Consider the following 21,221-nt stretch of genomic DNA (forward strand, 5'->3'; position numbering starts at 1 on the left):
ACATATGCAGCAGGTACTGGCTTGTTCAGTAGACTCTCCTCTACAGCTCCATCTTGGCAAGAAGCCTTAGCATTGACCGGTTGTGTTGTTAAAGTGCGAAGTATACTTTAACAACACAACCATTCAATGCTAAGGCTTCCCGCCAACACTGAACTGTAGAGGAGAGTCTACTGAACAAGCCAGTACCTGCTGCATACCCATACTCCCATCTCTTGAGGAGTTACCAAGGTGGAGGCATTACTTTTCACTCAACCCTTGTACCTCTGATAACAGACTCACCTGGGCACACATGATGATGAGGTCGGTGTTGGTCCTCAGCCAGTCCAGAAACACCTTGACCGTTGGGAGCAGCCCCTCGTTGGTGATGATCTCCAGCTTTTCCTGGAGGGATCGCTCGTTCCGGCAGGATTTCCCGCTGGAGATGCTCTCTTCCGACTCGGAAACGTCGTCTTCCATTTAAGATCAAGAGATATGGAGTGTCAGAAATATTAAAAATGAACTGGGTATTTTTGATTACAGAAGTGTGAGTCAAGCATCGAAGGAGTGAGTGGGCCAAAGCTAGGAGTGTGAGGTGGACCTCTATGTGAGAGAAGCTCCACTCTGAAGGCCACTGCCTGTAAAGCTACTTGTTTACTTATGTTATGGAAACCAAGTGATTGTAAATAGTGCGACTATATTACTTTACTACAAAGAAAAGCCTTCTATGAGAGACAACGTTGCTCTTCTGGAGTGGCTCCCATTCAGGGACACTTTGACCAGGGACCAGGGATCAGTTGACCAGGGACCACTTTGACCATGGACCACTTTGACCAGGGACCATTTGTGACCAGGGACCATTTGACCAGGGACAACTTGTGACCATGGACCACATTGACCATGGACCATTTGACCAAGGACCATTTTGACCAGGGACCACTTGTGACCATGGACCACATTGACCATGAACCACTTGACCAGGGACACGTTGACCATGGACCAATTTGACCAGGGACCACTTGTGACCATGGACCACATTGACCATGAACCACTTGACCAGAGACACTTTGACCATGGACCAATTTGACCAGGGACCACTTGTGACCATGGACCACTTTGACCAGGGACACTTTGACCATGAACCATTTTGACCAGGGACCACTTGTGACAATGAACCACATTGACCATGAACCATTTGACCAGGGACACTTTGACCATGAACCACTTTGACCATGGACCATTTGACCAGGGACCACTTTGACCAGGGACCACTTTGACCATGGACCACTTTGACCATGGACCACTTTGACCAGGGACCACTTTGACCAGGGACCATTTGACCAGGAACCATTTGACCATGGACCATTTCACCAGTGACCACTTTGACCATGGAACATTTGACCATGAACCATTTGACTAGGGACACTTTGACCATGGCCCATTTGACCATGGAGAACTTTGACCATGGACCACATTGACCATGGACCACTTTGACCAGGGACCATTTGTGACCAGGACACTTTGACCATGGACCATTATGACCATGGACCACATTGACCATGGACCACTTTGACCATGGACCACTTTGACCATGGACCACTTGACCATGGACCACTTTTGACCAGGAACCACTTGACCATGGACCACTTGACCATGGACCATTTCACCAGTGACCACTTTGACCATGGACCACTTTGTTCAGGGACCACTTTGGTCAACTTTAGATTCGGTTTGGGGTGCTGTTTCAGAAAAGTGCATTGGACAGACCACATCAGCTCTAGTTTCTGATACAAAACATATGCCATCCAGTAATTGCCATCTGCTCACCCACAGAAAATCTAGAGCCGTGGACCTTATTCTAGGTCTCCATTTAACCCTCTCAGTGCTTGACTCACATTTCTGTAATTAAAAATATTCAATACAATAACTCACCAAAAGCTGTTGTTCAATAAAGCTACAGGTGTGCCTGTGGCTTAATAGCCTCAGTCTGAGAGAGCCCTCAGTGTGAGAATGCTTCAGTGGGAAAAAGGCCTCAGTTTGTGAGAGGTCTCTGTGGGAGAAGGGCCTCAGTGAGTTAGGCCTCAGTAGGAGAAGGTCTCAGTGGGAGAAAGGCCTCAGTCTGAGAGCCCTGAGTGTGAGAAGGCCTCAGTGGGATAAAGGACTGTTTGTGAGAGGTCTCTGTGGGAGAAAGGCCTCAGTGAGTTAGGCCTCAGTAGGAGAAGGTCTCAGTGGGAGAAAGGGTTCTTTCTGAGAGAGCCCTCAGTGTGAGAAGGCCTCAGTGGGAAAAAGGACTGTTTGTGAGAGGACTGTTTGTGAGAGGTCTCTGTGGGAGAAGGGCCTCAGTGTGTTAGCAGACCTCAGGAGAAGGTCTCAGTGGGAGAAAGGTCTCAGTCTGGGAGAACCCTCAGTGTGAGAAGGCCTCAGTGGGAAAAAGAACTGTTTGTGAGAGGTCTCTGTGGGAGAAGGGCCTCAGTGTGTTAGCAGACCTCAGTAGAAGGCCTCAGTCTGAGAGAGCCCTCAGTGTGAGAATGCTTCAGTGGGAAAAAGGCCTCAGTTTGTGAGAGGTCTCTGTGGGAGAAGGGCCTCAGTGAGTTAGCAGGCTTCAGTAGGAGAAATTGTCAGTGTGAGAAAGGCCTCAGTCTGAGAGAGCCCTCAGTGTGAAAAGGCCTCAGTAGGAAAAAGGACTGTTTGTGAGAGGTCTCTGTGGGAGAAGGGCCTCAGCGTGTTAGCAGGCCTCAGTAGAAGGCCTCAGTCTGAGAGAGCCCTCAGTGTGAGAATGCTTCAGTGGGAAAAAAGGCCTCAGTTTGTGAGAGGTCTCTGTGGGAGAAGGGCCTCAGTGTGTTAGCAGGCTTCAGTAGGAGAAATTGTCAGTGTGAGAAAGGCCTCAGTCTGAGAGAGCCCTCAGTGTGAGAAGGCCTCAGTGGGGAAAAGGACTGTTTGTGAGAGGTTTCTGTGGGAGAAGGGACTCAGGGTGTTAGCAGGCCTCAGTCTGAGAAGGCCTCAGTGGGAGAAAGGCCTCAGTCTGAGAGAGTGTGAGAAAGCCTAACAGCAGGAGCTCACACCACTTCCTGGATTCAAACTGCCAACCTTTCGGTCAGCATGTTTAGCAGCTCAGCGGTTTAACCTGCTGCGCCACCAAGGGGCCCTTTGGCTCATTTAGAGCCCTCTTTTCCAACCCCAATGCCTCCTCACCTGGCTCGACCACGCTGGGCTTCTCCACGTCTCCGTTGACGCACGGCTTGATGCTGGTGGCCTCTTTCAAGGCCGGCAATTCACAGTTGGGTTTGAGGAGGACGTTGCTGAAAGTGGGGGCCAGGCGGAAGCAGCGCTTGGTCTGGAAGAGCTGGGTGGACATGGCCTGGAGGTTGCTGGCGATGCTGGCCTCGCTGGGCCCCAAAGAGTTTGGCCCGTTGGCCACGGGTTCCGGGGCCTCGGTCTTGGCCACGGCGGGGCTTTTCGAGTCCACAGCCGGCGGCCCCCCGCCTTCGCCTTCCAGGACCTCCTTGGTTCCGTTTTTCACGCTCCGGACTTGGCCTTCTCCGTCGGCGTCGTCCTCCATGTCCTCCAAGTCCGAGCGGGACTCTTGGCTGTTCATGTCCGAGTCGGTCTCCACGTCGAACGCCGTCTCGGCCTCCTCGTCGCTCTTCTCCGACCCGGTTTCCGACCCTTCGCTCCCTTTGGTGGAATCGGGGCTGGAGTCGGAGTCGAAGCCCTCGCTGAGGTCGCTCTCGTCGACCTTCTGGGCGTGACGCCGGCGCCGCAGGCAAGAGAGGCGCGAGTACTTCTTTCCCTTTTTGCTCTCGCCTTTCCTCTCCTCTTCGCTGGGCCGGTGGTTGGCCAAGTCGGCCTCGGGTTCCTTCTCCATGGAGTTCAGCGATTCCCGGGCTTCTGGATCCTCTGTGGGAAAACATCCCAAATACGGAATATTACGTATCTATACCAGCAAGTGACGTATATGAGCTTATCGTACGAACCAAGAGACAAAATACACGGGATGGTGCTCTGGTTAGGTTCAAGAAATAGGTGAAAACTAACACCAGCTCATAACGAAATTTTGTAGTTACACTTCTACACTTAGTATAAGTCAACCCAAATATTCAATGCCTATATAAACAATGCAGAGCTAGATATAGATCTATAATTATAACACTAATTTCACATATGAATTTCCCCCTGAAACTCTATATATGTGCACTTCCCTCGTGCAATACACAGAGATATACAGGTGAGGGGAAAATTCATATATAAAATTACATATATGTATATATACACACACACACATACATATACACACATATACATACACACAGAGAGATATTCAGATATATAGGTACCTCTATATATTTACTGATATTGATATCTATATAGGATTTGCAGGGACTTGCAAACATATGAGAGGAAAATTCATACATAAACATAAACACACACACACACATATACATACAGAGAGACATGCAGATATATAGGTATCTATATATTTATCGGTATCTCTATCTGTATAGGATTTGCAGAGACTTGCAAATATGTGAGAGGAAAATTCATACATACACACACATATATACATACAGATATGCAGATATACAGGTACCTCTATATATGCACATACAGAGAGATATGCAGATATATAGGTACCACTATATATTTATCGATATCTATCTATATAGGATTTGCAGAGACTTGAAAACATGTGAGAGGAAAATTCATACATACATATACACACACACACACATATGCACATACAGAGAGATATGCAGACATATAGGTACCTCTATATATTTATCGATATCTATATCTTTATAGGATTTGCAGGGACTTGCAAACATGTGAGAGGAAAATTCATACATAAACATATACACATACAGAGAGATATGCGGAGATATACGTACCTCTATATATAAGTAACTATATATTTATCGATATCTATATAGGAGTTGCAGAGACGTGCAAACATGTGAGAGGAAAATTCATATATCAAATTATTTTTATATATATACACATATGCATACACACAGAGAGAGAGATTTGTGGTTATATAGGCACCTCTATAGATTTATCAATATCTATAGGAAAATTCATTTATAAAAATAATGTATACACATAGACAGATACATGGAAATCTCTAGATATCTATACACATATAGGCTTTGCAAAGACCTGCAAACATATGAGGGGAAATTCATATCCAAAATGAATACAGGAACAACATATAGGCAGGAGGCCCTACGGTCCCCACATCCCAGCAAAGCCCGAAACTTTTGATCCGCTAAATCCAGTGCGCGACAAAGGCGGCCAAAAAGTCGTCGGCCAAAGAGTTTAATCAGAAAGAAAGTGACCGCTGTTTCAAGTCGTCTTAAATGCGATGGTTCTAATCCGCTCAAATTAGATCAATAGCACTCAGCAGCTTAAGCCAGGATTAACACCTCTGGCAAAGACTTCTGATACCTACGCGAAAGCGGAAACTACTGCAATTCCACATATATAGTCTGTCCTTTCTGGATTTTTATTTTTCAAATCCTGAATATTTTCAGATATCAATATTTGCGGGTTTGATTTTTGTGGACTGAATGAAGAGAGAGGGGGCCAGGAAGACTGTTCCATCTTGTCTCCTGTGCTTTACTAATATTATAATAATAATAATAATAATAATGTAATGTTTGTTTGTGGGATTAACATAACTCAAAAACCACTGGGCGAATTGACATGAAATTTGGACACAATACACCTAACAGTTCAATGAGTGTCCAGCACCCATAAACACACATACACACAGAAAATCCCAGCGGAACATACTTTAAAACTCCCAAAATACTCTCTCTCCCTCTCTCTTTCTATATATATATATACACACACACACACACTCATACTCATGTGCACACATTCATACACACACATATATATATGCACAGACACAAATATACATACACACATATATACATATCTATATAAATAAAACACATCTATATAAATAATAATGTCATGTTCGTTTGTGGGATTAACAGAACTCAAAAACCACTGGGTGAATTGACACGAAATTTGGACACAATACACCTAACAGTTCAATGAGTGTCCAGCACCCATAAACACACATACACACAGAAAATCCCAGCGGAACATACTTTAAAACTCCCAAAATACTCTCTCTCCCTCTCTCTTTCTATATATATATATACATACACACACACACACTCATACTCATGTGCACACATTCCTACACACACATATATATGCACAGACACAAATATACATACACACATATATACATATCTATATAAATAAAACACATCTATATAAATAATAATGTCATGTTCGTTTGTGGGATTAACAGAACTCTAAAACCACTGGGCGAATTGACACGAAATTTGGACACAATACACCTAACAGTTCAATGAGTGTCCAGCACCCATAAACACACACACACACACACACACACACACAGAGAAAATCCCAGCGGAACACACTTTAAAACTCCCAAAATACACACACTCTCTCTCTCTATATATATATATATACACACACACACACACACACTCATACGCATGTGCACACATTCATACACACACATATATATGCACAGACACAAATATACATACACGCATCTATACATATACACATGCACACCTATATAAATAAAAATGTAATGTTTGTTTGTGGGATTAACAGAACTCTGAAACCACTGGGGGAATTGACACGAAATTGGGACACAATACACCTAACAGTTCAATGAGTGTCCAGCACCCATAAACACACACACACACACACACACACACAGAGAAAATCCCAGCGAAACACACTTTAAAACTCCCAAAATACTCTCTCTCCCTCTCTCTTTCTATATATATATATACACACACACACACACTCATACTCATGTGCACACATTCATACACACACATATATATATGCACAGACACAAATATACATACACACATATATACATATCTATATAAATAAAACACATCTATATAAATAAAAATGTAATGTTCGTTTGTGGGATTAACAGAACTCAGAAACCACTGGGCGAATTGACACCAAATTTGGACACAAGACACCTACTAACCCAAAGAGTGACCATCACTCATAAAAACACTGAAAAACACAGCGGAAAAGTAAAAAAAAAAACAACCCAAAAATACATTCCAACGCATGCGCAAAACCACATATATACACAAACTCACACATATACGCACATATATGCATATACACACACAAAACACATACACAGAAAGGAAGGAGAGAAGGAGGGAAAGAGAGAAGGAAGGAAAGAAAGAAGGGTAAAGAAGGAAGGAAGGAAGGAAGGAAGGAAGGGTAGAGAAGGAAGGAAGGAGAGAAGTATAGAGAGAAGAAGGGAAAGAAGGAGGGGAGGAAAAGGAAGGAAGGAGAGAAGGAGGGAAAGAAGGAGGGAAGGAGCGGAAGAAGGAAAGAAAGAAAGATAGAGAATGAAGGAGGGAAAGAGGGAGAGAAGGGAAAGGAGTAAAAGAGGGAAGGAAGGAAAAAAGAAGGGTAGAAAAGGAAGGAAGGAAAGAAAGGTAGAGAAGGAAGGAGGGAAGAGAAAGAAGGAGAGAAGGGAAAGAAGGAGTGAAGGAGAGAAGGAAGGAAAAAAGAAGGGTAGAGAAGGAGGGAGGGAAGGAGAGAAGGAAGGAAAATAAGAAGGGTAGAGAAGGAAGGAAGGAGAGAAGGAGGGAGTGAAGAAGGGAAAGAAGGAGGGAAGGAGAGAAGGAAGGGAAAAAAAGAAAGGGTAGAGAAGGATGGGAGGAAGGAAGGAGAGAAGGAGGGAAGGAAAGAAGGAGGGAAAGAAGGAGGGAAGGAGAGAAGGAAGGAAAGAAAGAAGAGTAGAGAAGGAAGGAGGGAGAGAAAGAGGGAGAGAAGAAGGGAAAGAAGGAGAGAAGGAGGGGGGAAGGAAGGAAGGAGAGAAGGAAAGAAAGAAAGAAGGATAGAGAAGGAAGGAAAGAAAAAAGAGTAGAGAAGGAAGGAAGGAGAGAAGGACGGAGAGGAGGAGAGAAGGAGGGAAGGAGAGAAGGAAGGAAAGAAAGAAGGGTAGAGAAGGAAGGAAAGAAAAAAGGGTAGAGAAGGAAGGAAGGAGAGAAGGAAGGAAAAAAGAAGGGTAGAGAAGGAGGGAGAGTAGGAGGGAGAGAAAGAGGAAAAGAGAGGGAAGGAAAGAAAAAAGGGTAGAGAAAGAAGGAAGGAAGAAGGAGGGAATGAGATAAAGAAGGAAAGAAAGAAGGGTAGACAAGGAAGGAAGGAGAGAAAGAGGAGGAGAAAGAAGGAAGGAAGGAAGGAAGGAAGGAAGGAAGGAAAGGTAGAGAAGGAAGGAGAGTAGGAGGGAGAGAAAGGGGGAGAGAAGGGAAAGAAGGAGGGAAGACAAAAATGTACAAAAAAATACATTTCAACTCATACGCAAAACCACACATATATATACACACACATATACACACACAAATCACATATACACAGACTGGGCCACAGCAACCCATGGCAGGGGGTGGCTAGTATTACAATATAATTATATAGTGCAATATAGTAATATATAATAGTGATATTGTGCTATGCTACTAATATAATATATATTGTATGTATATATATATCTTGTAAGCCGCTGAGTCCCTGCGAAGTAAATAAGTAAATAAATAAATTGACAATTCCCAGTGTTTACCTGTGCCGTCGTTCCGGAAGGCTGGGACGGGGCTCTCGCCTTCTTCCAACTCGGCCTGCAAGCGGATGTTGACGTGGTTGATGAGGTGCGAAAAGAGGGCCAGCGTGAACGCAATGGCTGCGCTATACTGCTTGGAGCCTATGGAGAAAGAAGGGAAATGTGTCGTCAAAGGCTTTCACGGCCAGAAACACTGGGTTGCTGTGAGTTTTCCGGGCTGTCTGGCCATCTTCCAGTTGCATTCTCTCCTGACGTTTCTCCCACATCTATGGCTGCCACCCTCAGAGGTTGTGAGGTCTGTTGGAAACTAGGAAAATAGGGTTTATATATCTGTGGAAGGTCCAGGAGAGAGTCAGAACCACTGAGGTGTCTGTGGTGGAGGAAACACATAAGGTTTGTATACCTTTGGAATAATGTCCAGGGTGGGAGAAGGGAGACTTCTTATATATCAACCCACCTCCTAACCTCTGAGGATGCCTGCTGGAGATGCAGGTGAAACGTCAGGAGAGAATGCTTCTGGAACATGGCCATACAGCCCAGAAAACTCACAGCAACCCAAAGAAAGGAAAAATGCTGGAAAACAGTAGGAAAGGAACACGAAACAAAGAGTCAAAAAAGTCTTTGGAGAGTTTCTGATGGGATCAACGCTAAGATCCAGCCGAAACCAAGGTTACAACAATATTTGTTATAGAACTCCAATATACTGATGACAACGTTGTCTGTGCACACTCAGAAGAAGACCTACAAGCCACTCTAAACACCTTCGCAGAAGCATACGAGAAGCTCGGCCTGTCATTGAACATCGAGAAAACCAAAGTGCTCTATACACACACACACACACACACACATATATATATACACACAAGCCAATCCCTCTCCAATGCCAGAGATACAGCTTAATGGTGTAACATTAGAAAATGTGGACCATTTCCGCTCCCTTGGCAGCCACCTCTCCACAAAAGTCAACATTGACACTGAAATTCAACACCCATGAGCTCTGCGAGTGCAGCATTCTTCCGAATGAAGCAGAGAATGATTGACGATCGGGACATCCGTAGGGAGACCAAAGGTGCTTGTTTACAAAGCCACTGTCCTCCCAACCCTGCTATATGCCTGCGAAACATGGGCTGTCTATAGATGTCAACATTGACAGTGAAATACAACACTGCCTGAGCTCTGCGAGTGCACCTTTTTCCGAATAAAGCAGAGTGATTGACGACCGGGACATCCGTAGGGAGACCAAGGGGCTTGTTTATAAAGCTATAGTCCTCCCAACCCTGCTATATGCCTGTGAGACGTGGACTGTCTACAGATGTCAACATTGACAGTGAAATACAACACTGCCTGAGCTTTGCGAGTGCAGCATCCGAATGAAGCAGAGAGTGTTTGAGGACCGGGACATCCGTAGGGAGACCAAGGTGCTTGATTATAAAGCTATCATCCTCCCAACCCTGCTATACGCCTGTGAAACGTGGACTGTCTACAGACGTCAACACTGAGAATGAAATACAACACTGCCTGAGCTCTGCAAGTGCAGCATTCTTCCGAATGAAGCAGAGAATGATTGACGACCGGGACATCCATAGGGAGACCAAGAGGCTTGTTTATAAAGCTATTGTCCTCCCAACCCTGCGAGACGTGGACTGTCTACAGACGTCAAATGCAACTCCTGGAATGATTCCATCAGCATTGCCTCCGGAAAATCCTGCAAATCTCTTGGGAAGACAAGCAGGGAAACGTCAACATGCTGGAAGAAGCAAAGACCACCAGCATTGAAGCGATGGTCGTCCGCCATCAACTCCGCTGGACCGGCCACGTGTCCAGATGCCCGACTACCATCTCCCAAAGCAGTTGCTCTACTTCGAACTCAAGAACGGAAAACGGAATGTGGGTGGGCAGGAAAAGAGATTGAAAGATGGTCTCAAAGCCAACCTTAAAAAGTTTGGCATAGACACTGAGAACTGGGAAGCCCAGCTGGAGGTCAGCTGTGACCAGCAGTGCTGGAGAATTCGAAGAGGCATGAATGGAGGGTGAAAGAGAGAAACGTGCCAGGAGGAAGGCGCGCCAAGCCAACCCCGACCGGGACCGCCTTCCGTCTGGAAACCGATGCCCTCACTGCGGGAGAAGATGCTCACCTGCTCTCTTGAGGCTGTGGACACTCATGAGGCAAACGACGACCATCCGGAAGATGAGGAGGTCCGGCAGGAAGGAGTACCCGCTCTCGCACTCCTCTTCTTCCTCGTTGGCGGAGCTCAGGTTGGGGGAAGGCAGGTAGAAGAGGCAGAGGTTGAAATCTTCCAGGACCGACTGGCAGAGAGCGGTCAGCTCCGAGTCCGCAGAACTGAGGGCAAAGAGGCACGAGAGGGGCATCAAACCTCTCCAGAGGGATTCAAACCAATACAAAGTCGTTCTTTGGTTAAGTCAGTAGAAAAAGGAAGAAAAAGGAAACCATAGTTGCTGGGATTTATAGTTCACCTACAACCAAAGAGCATTCTGGACTCCACCAACGATGGAATTGAACCAAATGTGGCACACAGGACTCCCATGAGCAATAGAAAACACTAGAAGGGTTTGGTGGGCCTTGAGTTTGGGAGTTGTAGTTCACCTCCATCCTGAGAGCACTGTGGACTCAAACAATGATGGATCTGGACCAATGATGGATCAGGACCGTAAACAAAGAACAACACTCAGAAAATAAATCAGTACGATGGAATTGAACCAAACTTGGCATACAAAACCAACAGAAAATACTGGAAGGGTTTGACGGGCGTTGACCTTGAGTTTGGGAGTTGTAGATCACCTACATCCAGAGAACCGTGAACATAAACAATGATGGATCTGGACCAAACTTGGCGCGAATCCTCAATATAGAATTGAACCAAACTTGGCACACAGAATTCCCACAACCAATGGCAGACATTGACCTTGAGTTTGGGAGTTGTAGTTCACCTCCATCCAGAGAGGACCATGAACCCAAACAATGATGGATCTGGAGCAAACTTGGCACAAATACTCAATATAGAATTGAACCAAACTTGGCACACAGAATTCCCACAACCAATGGCAGGCACTGACCTTGAGTTTGGGAATTGTAGTTCACCTCCATCCAGAGAGGACCATGAACCCAAACAATGATGGATCTGGACCAAGCTTGGCGTGAATACTCAATATAGAATTGAACCAAACTTGGCACACAGAATTCCCATGACCAACAGTAAACACTAGAAGGGTTTGGTGGGCATTGACCTTGAGTTTGGGAGTTGTAGTTCACCTACATCCAGAGACTCAAACAATGATGGATCTGGACCAAGCTTGGCACAAATACTCAATATGCCCAAATGTGAACACTGGTGGTGTTTGGGGGAAAATAGACCTTGACATTTGGGAGTTGTAGTTCACCTACATCCAGAGACCCAAGCAATGATGGATCTGGACCAAGCTTGGCACAAATACACAATATGCCCAAATGTGGACACTGGTGGAGTTTGGGGGAAAATAGACCTTGACATTTGGGAGTTGTACTTACTGGGATGTATAGTTCACCTACAATCAGAGCATTCTGAGCTCCACCAATGATGGAATTGAACCAAACATGGCACGCAGGACTCCCACGACCAACAGTAAACATTAGAAGGGTTTGGTGGGCATTGACTTTTGAGTTTGGGAGTTGTAGTTCGCCAACATCCAGACACTCAATCAATGATTGATCTGGACCAAGCTTGGCACCAATACTCAATATGCCCAAATGTGAACACCGGTGGAGTTTGGGGAAGATAGACCTTGACATTTGGGAGTTGTACTTACTGGGATGTATAGTTCACCTACAATCAGAGCATTCTCAGCTTCACCAATGATGGAATTGAACCAAACATGGCACACAGGACTCCCATGACCAACAGTAAACACTAGTAGGGTTTGGTGGGCATTGACCTTGAGTTTGGGGGGTGTAGTTCACCAACATCCAGAGACTCAAACAATTATAGATCTGGGCCAAGCTTGGCACGAAAGCTCAATATGCCTAAATGTGAATACTGGTGGAGTTTGGGGGGAAACAGACCTTGTAGTTGCTGGGATTTATAGTTCACCTACAATCAAAGAGGATTCTGAGCTTCACCAATGATGGAACTGAACCAAACTTGGCACGCAGAACTCCCATGACCAACAGTAAACATTAGAAGGATTTGGTGGGCATTGACCTTGAGTTTGGGAGTTGTAGTTCACCAACGTCCAGAGACTCAAACAATGATGGATATGGACCAAACTTGGCACCAATACTCAATATGCCCAAATGTAGGCACTGGTGGAGTTTGGGGGAAAATAGACCTTGACATTTGGGAGTTGTAGTTCACCTACATCCAGAGACTCAAACAATGATGGATATGGACCAAAATTGGCACGAATATTCCATGTGCCCAAATGTGAACACTGGTGGAGTTTGGAGGAAAATAGACCTTGACATTAGGGAGTTGTACTTACTGGGATGTATAGTTCACCTACAACCAAAGAGAATTCTAACTCCACCAACGATGGAACTGAACCAAACTTGGCATACAGAACTCCCACAACCAACAGTAAACACTAGAAGGGTTTGGTGGGCATTGACTTTTGAGTTTGGGAGTTGTAGTTCACCAACATCAAGACACTCAATCAATGATGGATCTGGACCAAGCTTGGCACCAATACTCAATATGCCTAAATGTGAATACTGGTGGTGTTTGGGGGAAAATAGACCTTGTAGTTGCTGGGATTTATAGTTCACCTACAATCAAAGAGCATTCTGAACTCCACCAATGATGGAGAGAGTACGATTTGCCCACAGGAAGAGGCTCACCTGCTTTTTGGCTGAAGGAGGCTCTGCAAGTACATGAAGCTCACCAGCAACCGCTTGATGTCTTTGCACCTAAGGATCGGGACAGACAAAAGGAACAATCAACACAATTGTGTGTCCTTCAAGCTGCATAGCTATTTATTGATTTATTTGTGACATTTATATGCTGCCCTTCTCACTCCAAAGGCGACTCAGAGCACCTTACAAGATACATATATATATATATATACACACACACACACATATACACACACACACACACACATATATATATATACACACACACAATACATTATACCAGCGCTATACATCACTTTATTGTTCTATACAATTATATTGTAATATTATTAGTAATATTACAGGTAATATGAAATATATAATTATATATAATATATAATTATATATAATTATAATATCATATTATTATAATTGGAGCCCCCGGTGGCGCAGTGGGTTAAAGCGCTGAGCTGCTGAGCTTGATGACCAAAAGGTCGCAGGTTCAAATCCGAGGAGCGGCGTGAGCTTCTGCTATTAGCCCCAGCTCCTGCCAACCTAGCAGTTCGAAAACATGCAAATGTGAGTAGATGAATAGGTACCGCTCCAGTGGGACGGTAACAGCGCTCCGTGCAGTCATGTCAGTGGCCACATGACCTTGGGGGTGTCTATGGACAACGCCGACTCTTCGGCTTAGAAATGGAGGTGAGCACCAGAGTCCCAGAGTCGGACACGACTGGACTTCATGTCAGGGGAAAACCTTTATCTATTATACTGTATTAAATTAGAATAATCTAAATATTATATCTATATACAATATATTATATTATAGCATAGCAGAGGAGACAAGGTGACGCTATGAAGGTACGTGGGAGGGAAGTCCTAGAGAGGAAGGTAAATAAGGTTCCCAATGGCTGGAAGTCATGGGCCAGGCCCGTCCGTACCTCTTTTTGCTGGGCGACAGCTTCCTGGTTTCGCATTTCTTCAGCTGGTGATACATTTTGGCCGCCTTGTCGTAGAGGCGCTTGAGGTTCCCGTAAGCCCCTTCGAAGGACACTTCCGACTGGATACTAAAGAGGCACGGAAGGAAAGTGTGATGAACACAACTCAACAACCACTGGACGACTTGACACCAAATTTGGACGCAATACACCCAACAAAACAATGTATGTCCTTCACTCATAAACACTGATGAACAACTGCACTGCATCCTGTCAGATCCCCAAAATCTGGGGGAAAGCAAGAGTCATCGCCGTCTTGAAGCCAGGCAAAGACCGTAATGACCCAAAAAGCTACAGACCAATCTCCCTGCTTTGGCACCTCTACAAAGTCCTGGAGAGACTCATTTGGAAAATATAGTCTGATCCCCTGTCTGATCCCACAGCAAACTGGCTTCAGGAAAGGCAGAAGCTGCACATCGCAAGTGCTGAACCTGACTCAGCACATAGAAGATGGCTTTGAAAGGCAGCAGATCACAGGAGCTGTCTGCATAGACATGTCAGTGGCTTATGAGACTGTGAACCACCACCTCCTCCTGAGAAAAATGTATAGTATCACAAAGGACGACCACCTCACCTGCCTCATAGGAAACCTGCTACAAAACAGGAGCTTTTTTGTTGAGTTCCAGGGCCAGAGAAGCAGATGGCGGAAACAGAAGAACGGCCTGCCTCAGGGGAGCGTGCTCCCTCCATCCATGCTCAACATCTACACAAATGACCAGCCACTGCCAGAAGGAACAGAGAGTTTCATCTATGCTGATGATCGTGCCATCACCGCCCAAGCAGGGAGCTTTGAGATGGTTGAACAGAAGCTCTCCGAAGCTCTAGGTGCTCTTACTGCCTATTACAGGGAAAACCAGCTGATCCCTAATCCATCTAAAACACAGACATGTGCCTTTCACCTTAAGAACAGACAAGCATCCCGAGCTCTGAAGATCACCTGGGAAGGAATCCCACTGGAGCATTGCAGCGCACCCAAATACCTGGGAATCACTCTGGACCGTGCTCTGACCTACAAGAAGCATTGCCTGAACATCAAGCAAAAAGTGGGCGCTAGAAACAATATCATACGAAAGCTGACTGGCACAACCTGGGGATCACAACCAGACACAGTGAAGACATCGGCCCTTGTGTTATGCTACTCTGCTGCTGAGTATGCTTGCCTCAGTGTGGAATACATCTCACCACGCTAAAACAGTGGATGTGGCTCTTAATGAGACATGCCGCATTATCATGGGGTGTCTCTGCCCTACACCACTGGAGGAATTACACTGCTTAGCCGGTATTGCACCACCTGACATCTGCCAGGAAGTGGCAGCCAATAGTGAAAGGACCAAGGCAGAGACATCCCCAGCTCATCCCCTGTTTGGGTATCAACCAGCACGTCGACTTAAATCAAGAAATAGTTTTCTAAGATCTACAGAGAAACTCGCTGGAACACCCCAGCAAGCAAGAGTCCAAAAGTGGCAGATTCAAACCCAAAACTGATACCAAATGAGAGGCTCCCCCCTGGGCACACAGAAGACTGGGCAACTTGGAAGGCGCTGAACAGACTGCTCTCTGGCACCACAAGATGCAGAGCCAACCTCAAGAAATGGGGCCACACAGTGGAGTCCACGACATGCGAGTGCGGAGAAGAGCAAACCACTGACCACCTGCTGCAATGCACCCTGAGCCCTGCCACATGCACAATGGAGGAAGAGAAGGAAAGAAAGGAGAGAAAGAAAGAACGAAAGAAAGAAAGGGAAAGAAGGAAGGAAAGAGGGAGGGAAGGAAGGAGAGAAGGAGAGAAAGAAAGGAGGAGAGACAGGCGGAGGGAAAGTTGGCCACAGCAACACATGGCGGGTACAGCTAGTTGAAAATATACCAATATGTAAACATTAAAACAGAATCTATATAAATAAAAATGGACGAATTGCATGCCAAATTTGGCCACAAGACACCTACTAACCCAAGGAGTGACCATCACTCAAAAAATTGATTTTGTCATTTGGGAGTTGTAGTTATGGGATTTATAGTTCACCTACAATCACAGAGCATTCTGAACTCCACCAATGATGGAACTGAACCAAACGTGGACTCCCATGTCCAACAGTAAACACTAGAAGGGTTTGGTGGGCATTGACCTTGAGTTTGGGAGTTGTAGTTCACCTACATCCAGAGATCCCTGTGGACTCAAACAATGATGGATCTGGACCAAACTTGGCACAAATATTCCATATGCCCAAATGGAGTTTGGGGGAAATAGACCTTGACATTTGGGAGTTGTAGTTACTGGGATTTATAGTTCACCTACAATCACAGAGCATTCTGAACTCCACCAACGATGGAATTGCACCAAACGTGGCACACAGGACTCCCATGAGCAATAGAAAACACTAGAAGGGTTTGGTGGGCCTTGAGTTTGGGAATTGTAGTTCACCTACATCCAGAGAGCACTGTGGACTCAAACAATGATGGATCTGGACCAAACTTGGCATGAATATTCCATATGCCCAACTAGGAACACAGATGGAGCTTGAAGGAAATAGACCATGACATTTGGGATTTGTAGTTACTGGGATTTATAGTTCACCTACAATCACAGATCATTCTGAACTCCACCAACGATGCAATTGAACCAAACGTGGCACACAGGACTCCCAATAGAAAACACTAGAAGGGTTTGGTGGGGCTTGAGTTTGGGAGTTGTAGTTCACCTCCCAAGCTCAAGGACTATTATTCCGCAGTACTCACCAGCGCAAATAGCAGTAGGTGGCTTCCACGTTGTAGAATTTGCTCCCGGCCAATGTCCCCAGCTGGTTAAAAGGCATCCCTGGAACCGCCAGAATAAAGAAGTCAACGCCAGTCTAACTCTAGGTCTATCTAAATTGGGGACCTATAGGTAGGCCCTCGGTCTGGGGAAGAAGGGCCTCAGTGTGTTCGTAGGCCTCAGAGTGAGAAGGCCTCAGTGTCAGTTCGCCTCAGTATATGAAAGGCCTCAGTCTGAGGGAGCCCTCAGTGTGAGAAGGTCTCAGTGGGAGAAAGGCCTCTGTGTGAGGTAGGCCTCAGCGTTAGTTCGCCTCAGTATATGAAAGGCCTCAGTCTGAGAGAGCCCTCAGTGTGAGAAGGTCTCAGTGGGAGAAAGGCCTCTGTGTGAGGTAGGCCTCAGCGTTAGTTCGCCTCAGTATATGAAAGGCCTCAGTCTGAGAGAGCCCTCAGTGTGAGAAGGTCTCAGTGGGAGAAAGGCCTCTGTGTGAGGTAGGCCTCAGCGTTAGTTCGCCTCAGTATATGAAAGGCCTCAGTCTGAGAGAGCCCTCAGTGTGAGAAGGTCTCAGTGGGAGAAAGGCCTCCGTGTGAGGTAGGCCTCAGCATTAGTTCGCCTCAGTATATGAAAGGCCTCAGTCTGATAGAGCCCTCAGTGTGAGAAAGTCTCCGTGGGAGGTAGGCCTCCGTGTGAGGTAGGCCTCAGCGTTAGTTCGCCTCAATATATGAAAGACCTCAGTCTGAGGGAGCCCTCAGTGGGAGAAAGGCCTCCGTGTGAGGTAGGCCTCAGCGTTAGTTCACTTCAGTATATGAAAGGCCTCAGTCTGAGAGAGCCCTCAGTGTGAGAAGGTCTCAGGGGGAGAAAGGCCTCCGTGTGAGGTAGGCCTCAGCGTTAGTTCGCCTCAGTATATGAAAGGCCTCAGTCTGAGAGAGCCCTCAGTGTGAGAAGGTCTCAGTGGGAGAAAGGCAACAAGATGAGTCCACAGCAGGCACTCTGCTGGATGTTGAATTATTACTATTATTATTATTATTATTATTATTGTGTTAATATAATATAATAATTTTATTATTATTATTAGATTTATTATTACATTAATATAATAATAATAATAATAATAATAATAATAATAATATATTATTATTATTATTATTATTATTTGAACACAACAAGATGAGTCCACAGCAGACACTCTTCTGGCTGTTGAATTATTATTATTATTATTATTATTATTATTATTATATTTTTATAATATAATAATTATATTTATTATTATTATATTTTTATAATATAATAATTATACTATTATTATTATTATTTCTTCTCCGGTTACTTGACATGAAATATTAAAGTGTGAATGCATACCTATTTGCGGCGCAACCGAAAGAGCTTGATAGTAGAATCTCTCAGCCAGCAATTCGGTATCCACACCGGCCAATTCGTTCTGATACCGAGCTGATAAGAGGGCGAAGAAACATAACATACAAGAAAACGTAAGAACTGTCAGAAAAAATACAAATTAACTGGGTAAAAGTGTGAGTCGAGCACTGAAAGAGTGAGTAGGCCGAAGCCTATTAGAGTCAGTGAGCCAAAGCTAGTGTCATCCTGAGGAGTGCAGGGCAGACCTCTGTGTGAATGAAATCTCCATGGGTATTTTTGATTACAAAAGTGTGAGTCAAGCACTGAAAGAGTGAGTAGGCCGAAGCCTGTTAAGAGTCAGTGGGCTAAAGCTAGTGTCATTCTGAGGAATGTGAGGTGGACCTCTGTGTGAGAGAAGCCTTGTGTACTGAGCTGATAAGAGTGCGAAGAAACATAACATACAAGACACGTAAGGACTGTCAGAAACATTAAAAATTAAATGAATATTTTTGATTAGTCAAGCACTGAAAGAGTGAGTAGGCCGAAGCCTGTTAGCGTCAGTGGGCCAAAGCTAGTGTCATTCTGAGGAGTGCGAGGTGGACCTCTGTGTGAATGAAATCTCCGTGGGTATTTTTGATTACAAAAGTTTGAGTCAACCACTGGAAGGGTGAGTAGGCCGAAGCCTGTTAAGAGTCCGTTGGCCAAAGCTAGTGTCATCCTGAGGAGTGCGAGGCGGACCTGTGTGTGAATGAAATCTCCATGGGTATTTTTGATTACAAAAGTGTGAGTCAACCACTGGAAGAGTGAGTAGGCCAAAGCCTGTTATAGTCAGTGGGCCAAAGCTAGTGTCATCCTGAGGAATGTGAGGTGGACCTCTGTGTGAGAGAAGCCTTGTGTGCAAAGAAACAACATACAAGAAACGTAAGGACTGTCAAGAAACATTAAATATTAATTGGGTATTTTTGATTACAAAAGTGTGAGTCAATCACTGGAAGAGTGAGTAGGCCGAAGCCTGTTAGAGTCAGTGGACCAAAGCTAGTATCATCCTGAGAAGTGTGAGATGGATCTCTGTGTGAGAAAAGCCTTGTGTACAGAGTTGATAAGATTGCAGAGAAACATAACATACAAGAAACGTAAGGACTGTCAGAAACATTAAAAATTATCTGAGTATTTTTGATTACAAAAGTGTGAGTCAAGGACTAAAAGTTAGTAGGCCTGTTAAGAGTCAGTAGGCCAAAGCTAGTGTCATCCTGAGGAATGTTAGGTGGACCTCTGTGTGAGAAAAGCCTTGTGTACTGAGCTGATGAGAGTGCAAAGAAACATAAATACAAGAAACGTAAGGACTGTCAGAAACATTAAAAATTATCTGAATATTTTTGATTACAACAGTGTAATGAAAGGCCTCGGTCTGAGAGAGCCCTCAGTGTGAAGTAGGCCTCAGAGTTAGTTCGCCTCAGTATATGAAAGGCCTGAGTCTGAGAGAGCCCTCAGTGTGAGAAGGTCTCAGTGGGAGAAAGGCCTCAGTGTGAGGTAGGCCTCAGAGTTAGTTCGCCTCAGTATATTAAAGGCCTCAGTCTGAGAGAGCCCTCAGTGTGAGAAGGTCTCAGTGGGAGAAAGGCCTCAGTGTGAGGTAGGCCTCAGAGTTAGTTCGCCTCAGTATATTAAAGGCTCCAGTCTGAGAGCCCTCAGTGTGAGAAGGTCTCAGTGGGAGAAAGGCCTCAGTGTGAGGTAGACCTCAGAGTTAGTTTGCCTCAGTATATGAAAAACCTCAGTCTGAGAAAGCCCTCAGTGTGAGACGGTCTCAGTGGGAGAAAGGCCTCAGTGTGAGGTAGGCCTCAGAGTTATTTCGCCTAAGTATATGAAAGGCCCCAGTCTGAGAGAGCCCTCAGTGTGAGAAGGTCTCAGTGGGAGGAAGGCCTCCGTGTGAGGTAGGCCTCAGAGTTAGCAGGCATCTGTATGAGAAGTTTCGGTGAGAGAAGCCCCAAGTTGAAAGCCACCATGTGTGAAGTTCCAGTGTGAAGACTGCTGTGTATAAAAAACTACTTTGTGAAGTAACTTCAGTGCGAGAAGAGGCTCAGTGAGAGCGAAGCTGTTTATCTGCATGACAAAGAAGCCCAGCGTAGAAGCAAAGAAGGAAGTGTAAAGGAAGAGGATAACGATGCTTTACTCACCTAGATCCCCCAGGTAAACCAGACACCGGTGGCAGGCCATCTGGGCCCACTCCATCTCCTTCTCCGAGGCAGACACCGGTTTCTTACAACCTACAGACACAAAGAGAATATTTATATCAGAATAGCTGCTATAAAATACATATACAAACACTGGGCCACAGCAACACATGGCAGACGCCTACAGACGTCACATGCAACTCCTGGAACGATTCCATCAGCGCTGCCTCCGGAAAATCCTACAAGTCTCCTGGGAAGACAAGCGGACAAATGTCAGCGTGCTGGAAGAAGCATAGACCACCAGCACTGAAGCGATGGTCCTCCGCCATCAACTCCTCTAGACTGGCCACATTGTCCAGATGCCCGACCACCGTCTTCCAAAGCACTTGCTCTACTCCGAACTCAAGAACGGAAAACATAATGTTGGTGGGCAGGAAAAGACATTGAAAGATGGGCTCAAAGCCAACCTTAAAAACTCTGGCATAGACACTGAGAGAGAACTGGGAAG

General features: G+C 45.3%; 1 protein-coding gene across 1 annotated transcript in view; it reads right to left on the reverse strand.

Moving 5' to 3' along the window:
- The window catches only part of SMG5 (SMG5 nonsense mediated mRNA decay factor), a 48,099-nt gene that overhangs the window by 20,021 nt on the left and 6,857 nt on the right, over positions 1–21,221 (reverse strand). Inside the window, exons 5-13 of the mRNA XM_060757881.2 lie at positions 20,717–20,806; positions 18,552–18,641; positions 17,180–17,258; positions 14,390–14,515; positions 13,455–13,523; positions 10,759–10,964; positions 8,627–8,764; positions 3,169–3,873; positions 280–449 (exon numbers count right to left, since the gene is read on the reverse strand). Of these exons, the coding sequence (XP_060613864.2) occupies positions 280–449; positions 3,169–3,873; positions 8,627–8,764; positions 10,759–10,964; positions 13,455–13,523; positions 14,390–14,515; positions 17,180–17,258; positions 18,552–18,641; positions 20,717–20,806 (1,673 nt within the window). The remainder of the gene's footprint in view (positions 1–279; positions 450–3,168; positions 3,874–8,626; positions 8,765–10,758; positions 10,965–13,454; positions 13,524–14,389; positions 14,516–17,179; positions 17,259–18,551; positions 18,642–20,716; positions 20,807–21,221) is intronic.

Source organism: Anolis sagrei, chromosome 12, assembly GCF_037176765.1.
Source record: "Anolis sagrei isolate rAnoSag1 chromosome 12, rAnoSag1.mat, whole genome shotgun sequence".
Taxonomy (NCBI): Eukaryota; Metazoa; Chordata; class Lepidosauria; order Squamata; family Dactyloidae; genus Anolis; species Anolis sagrei.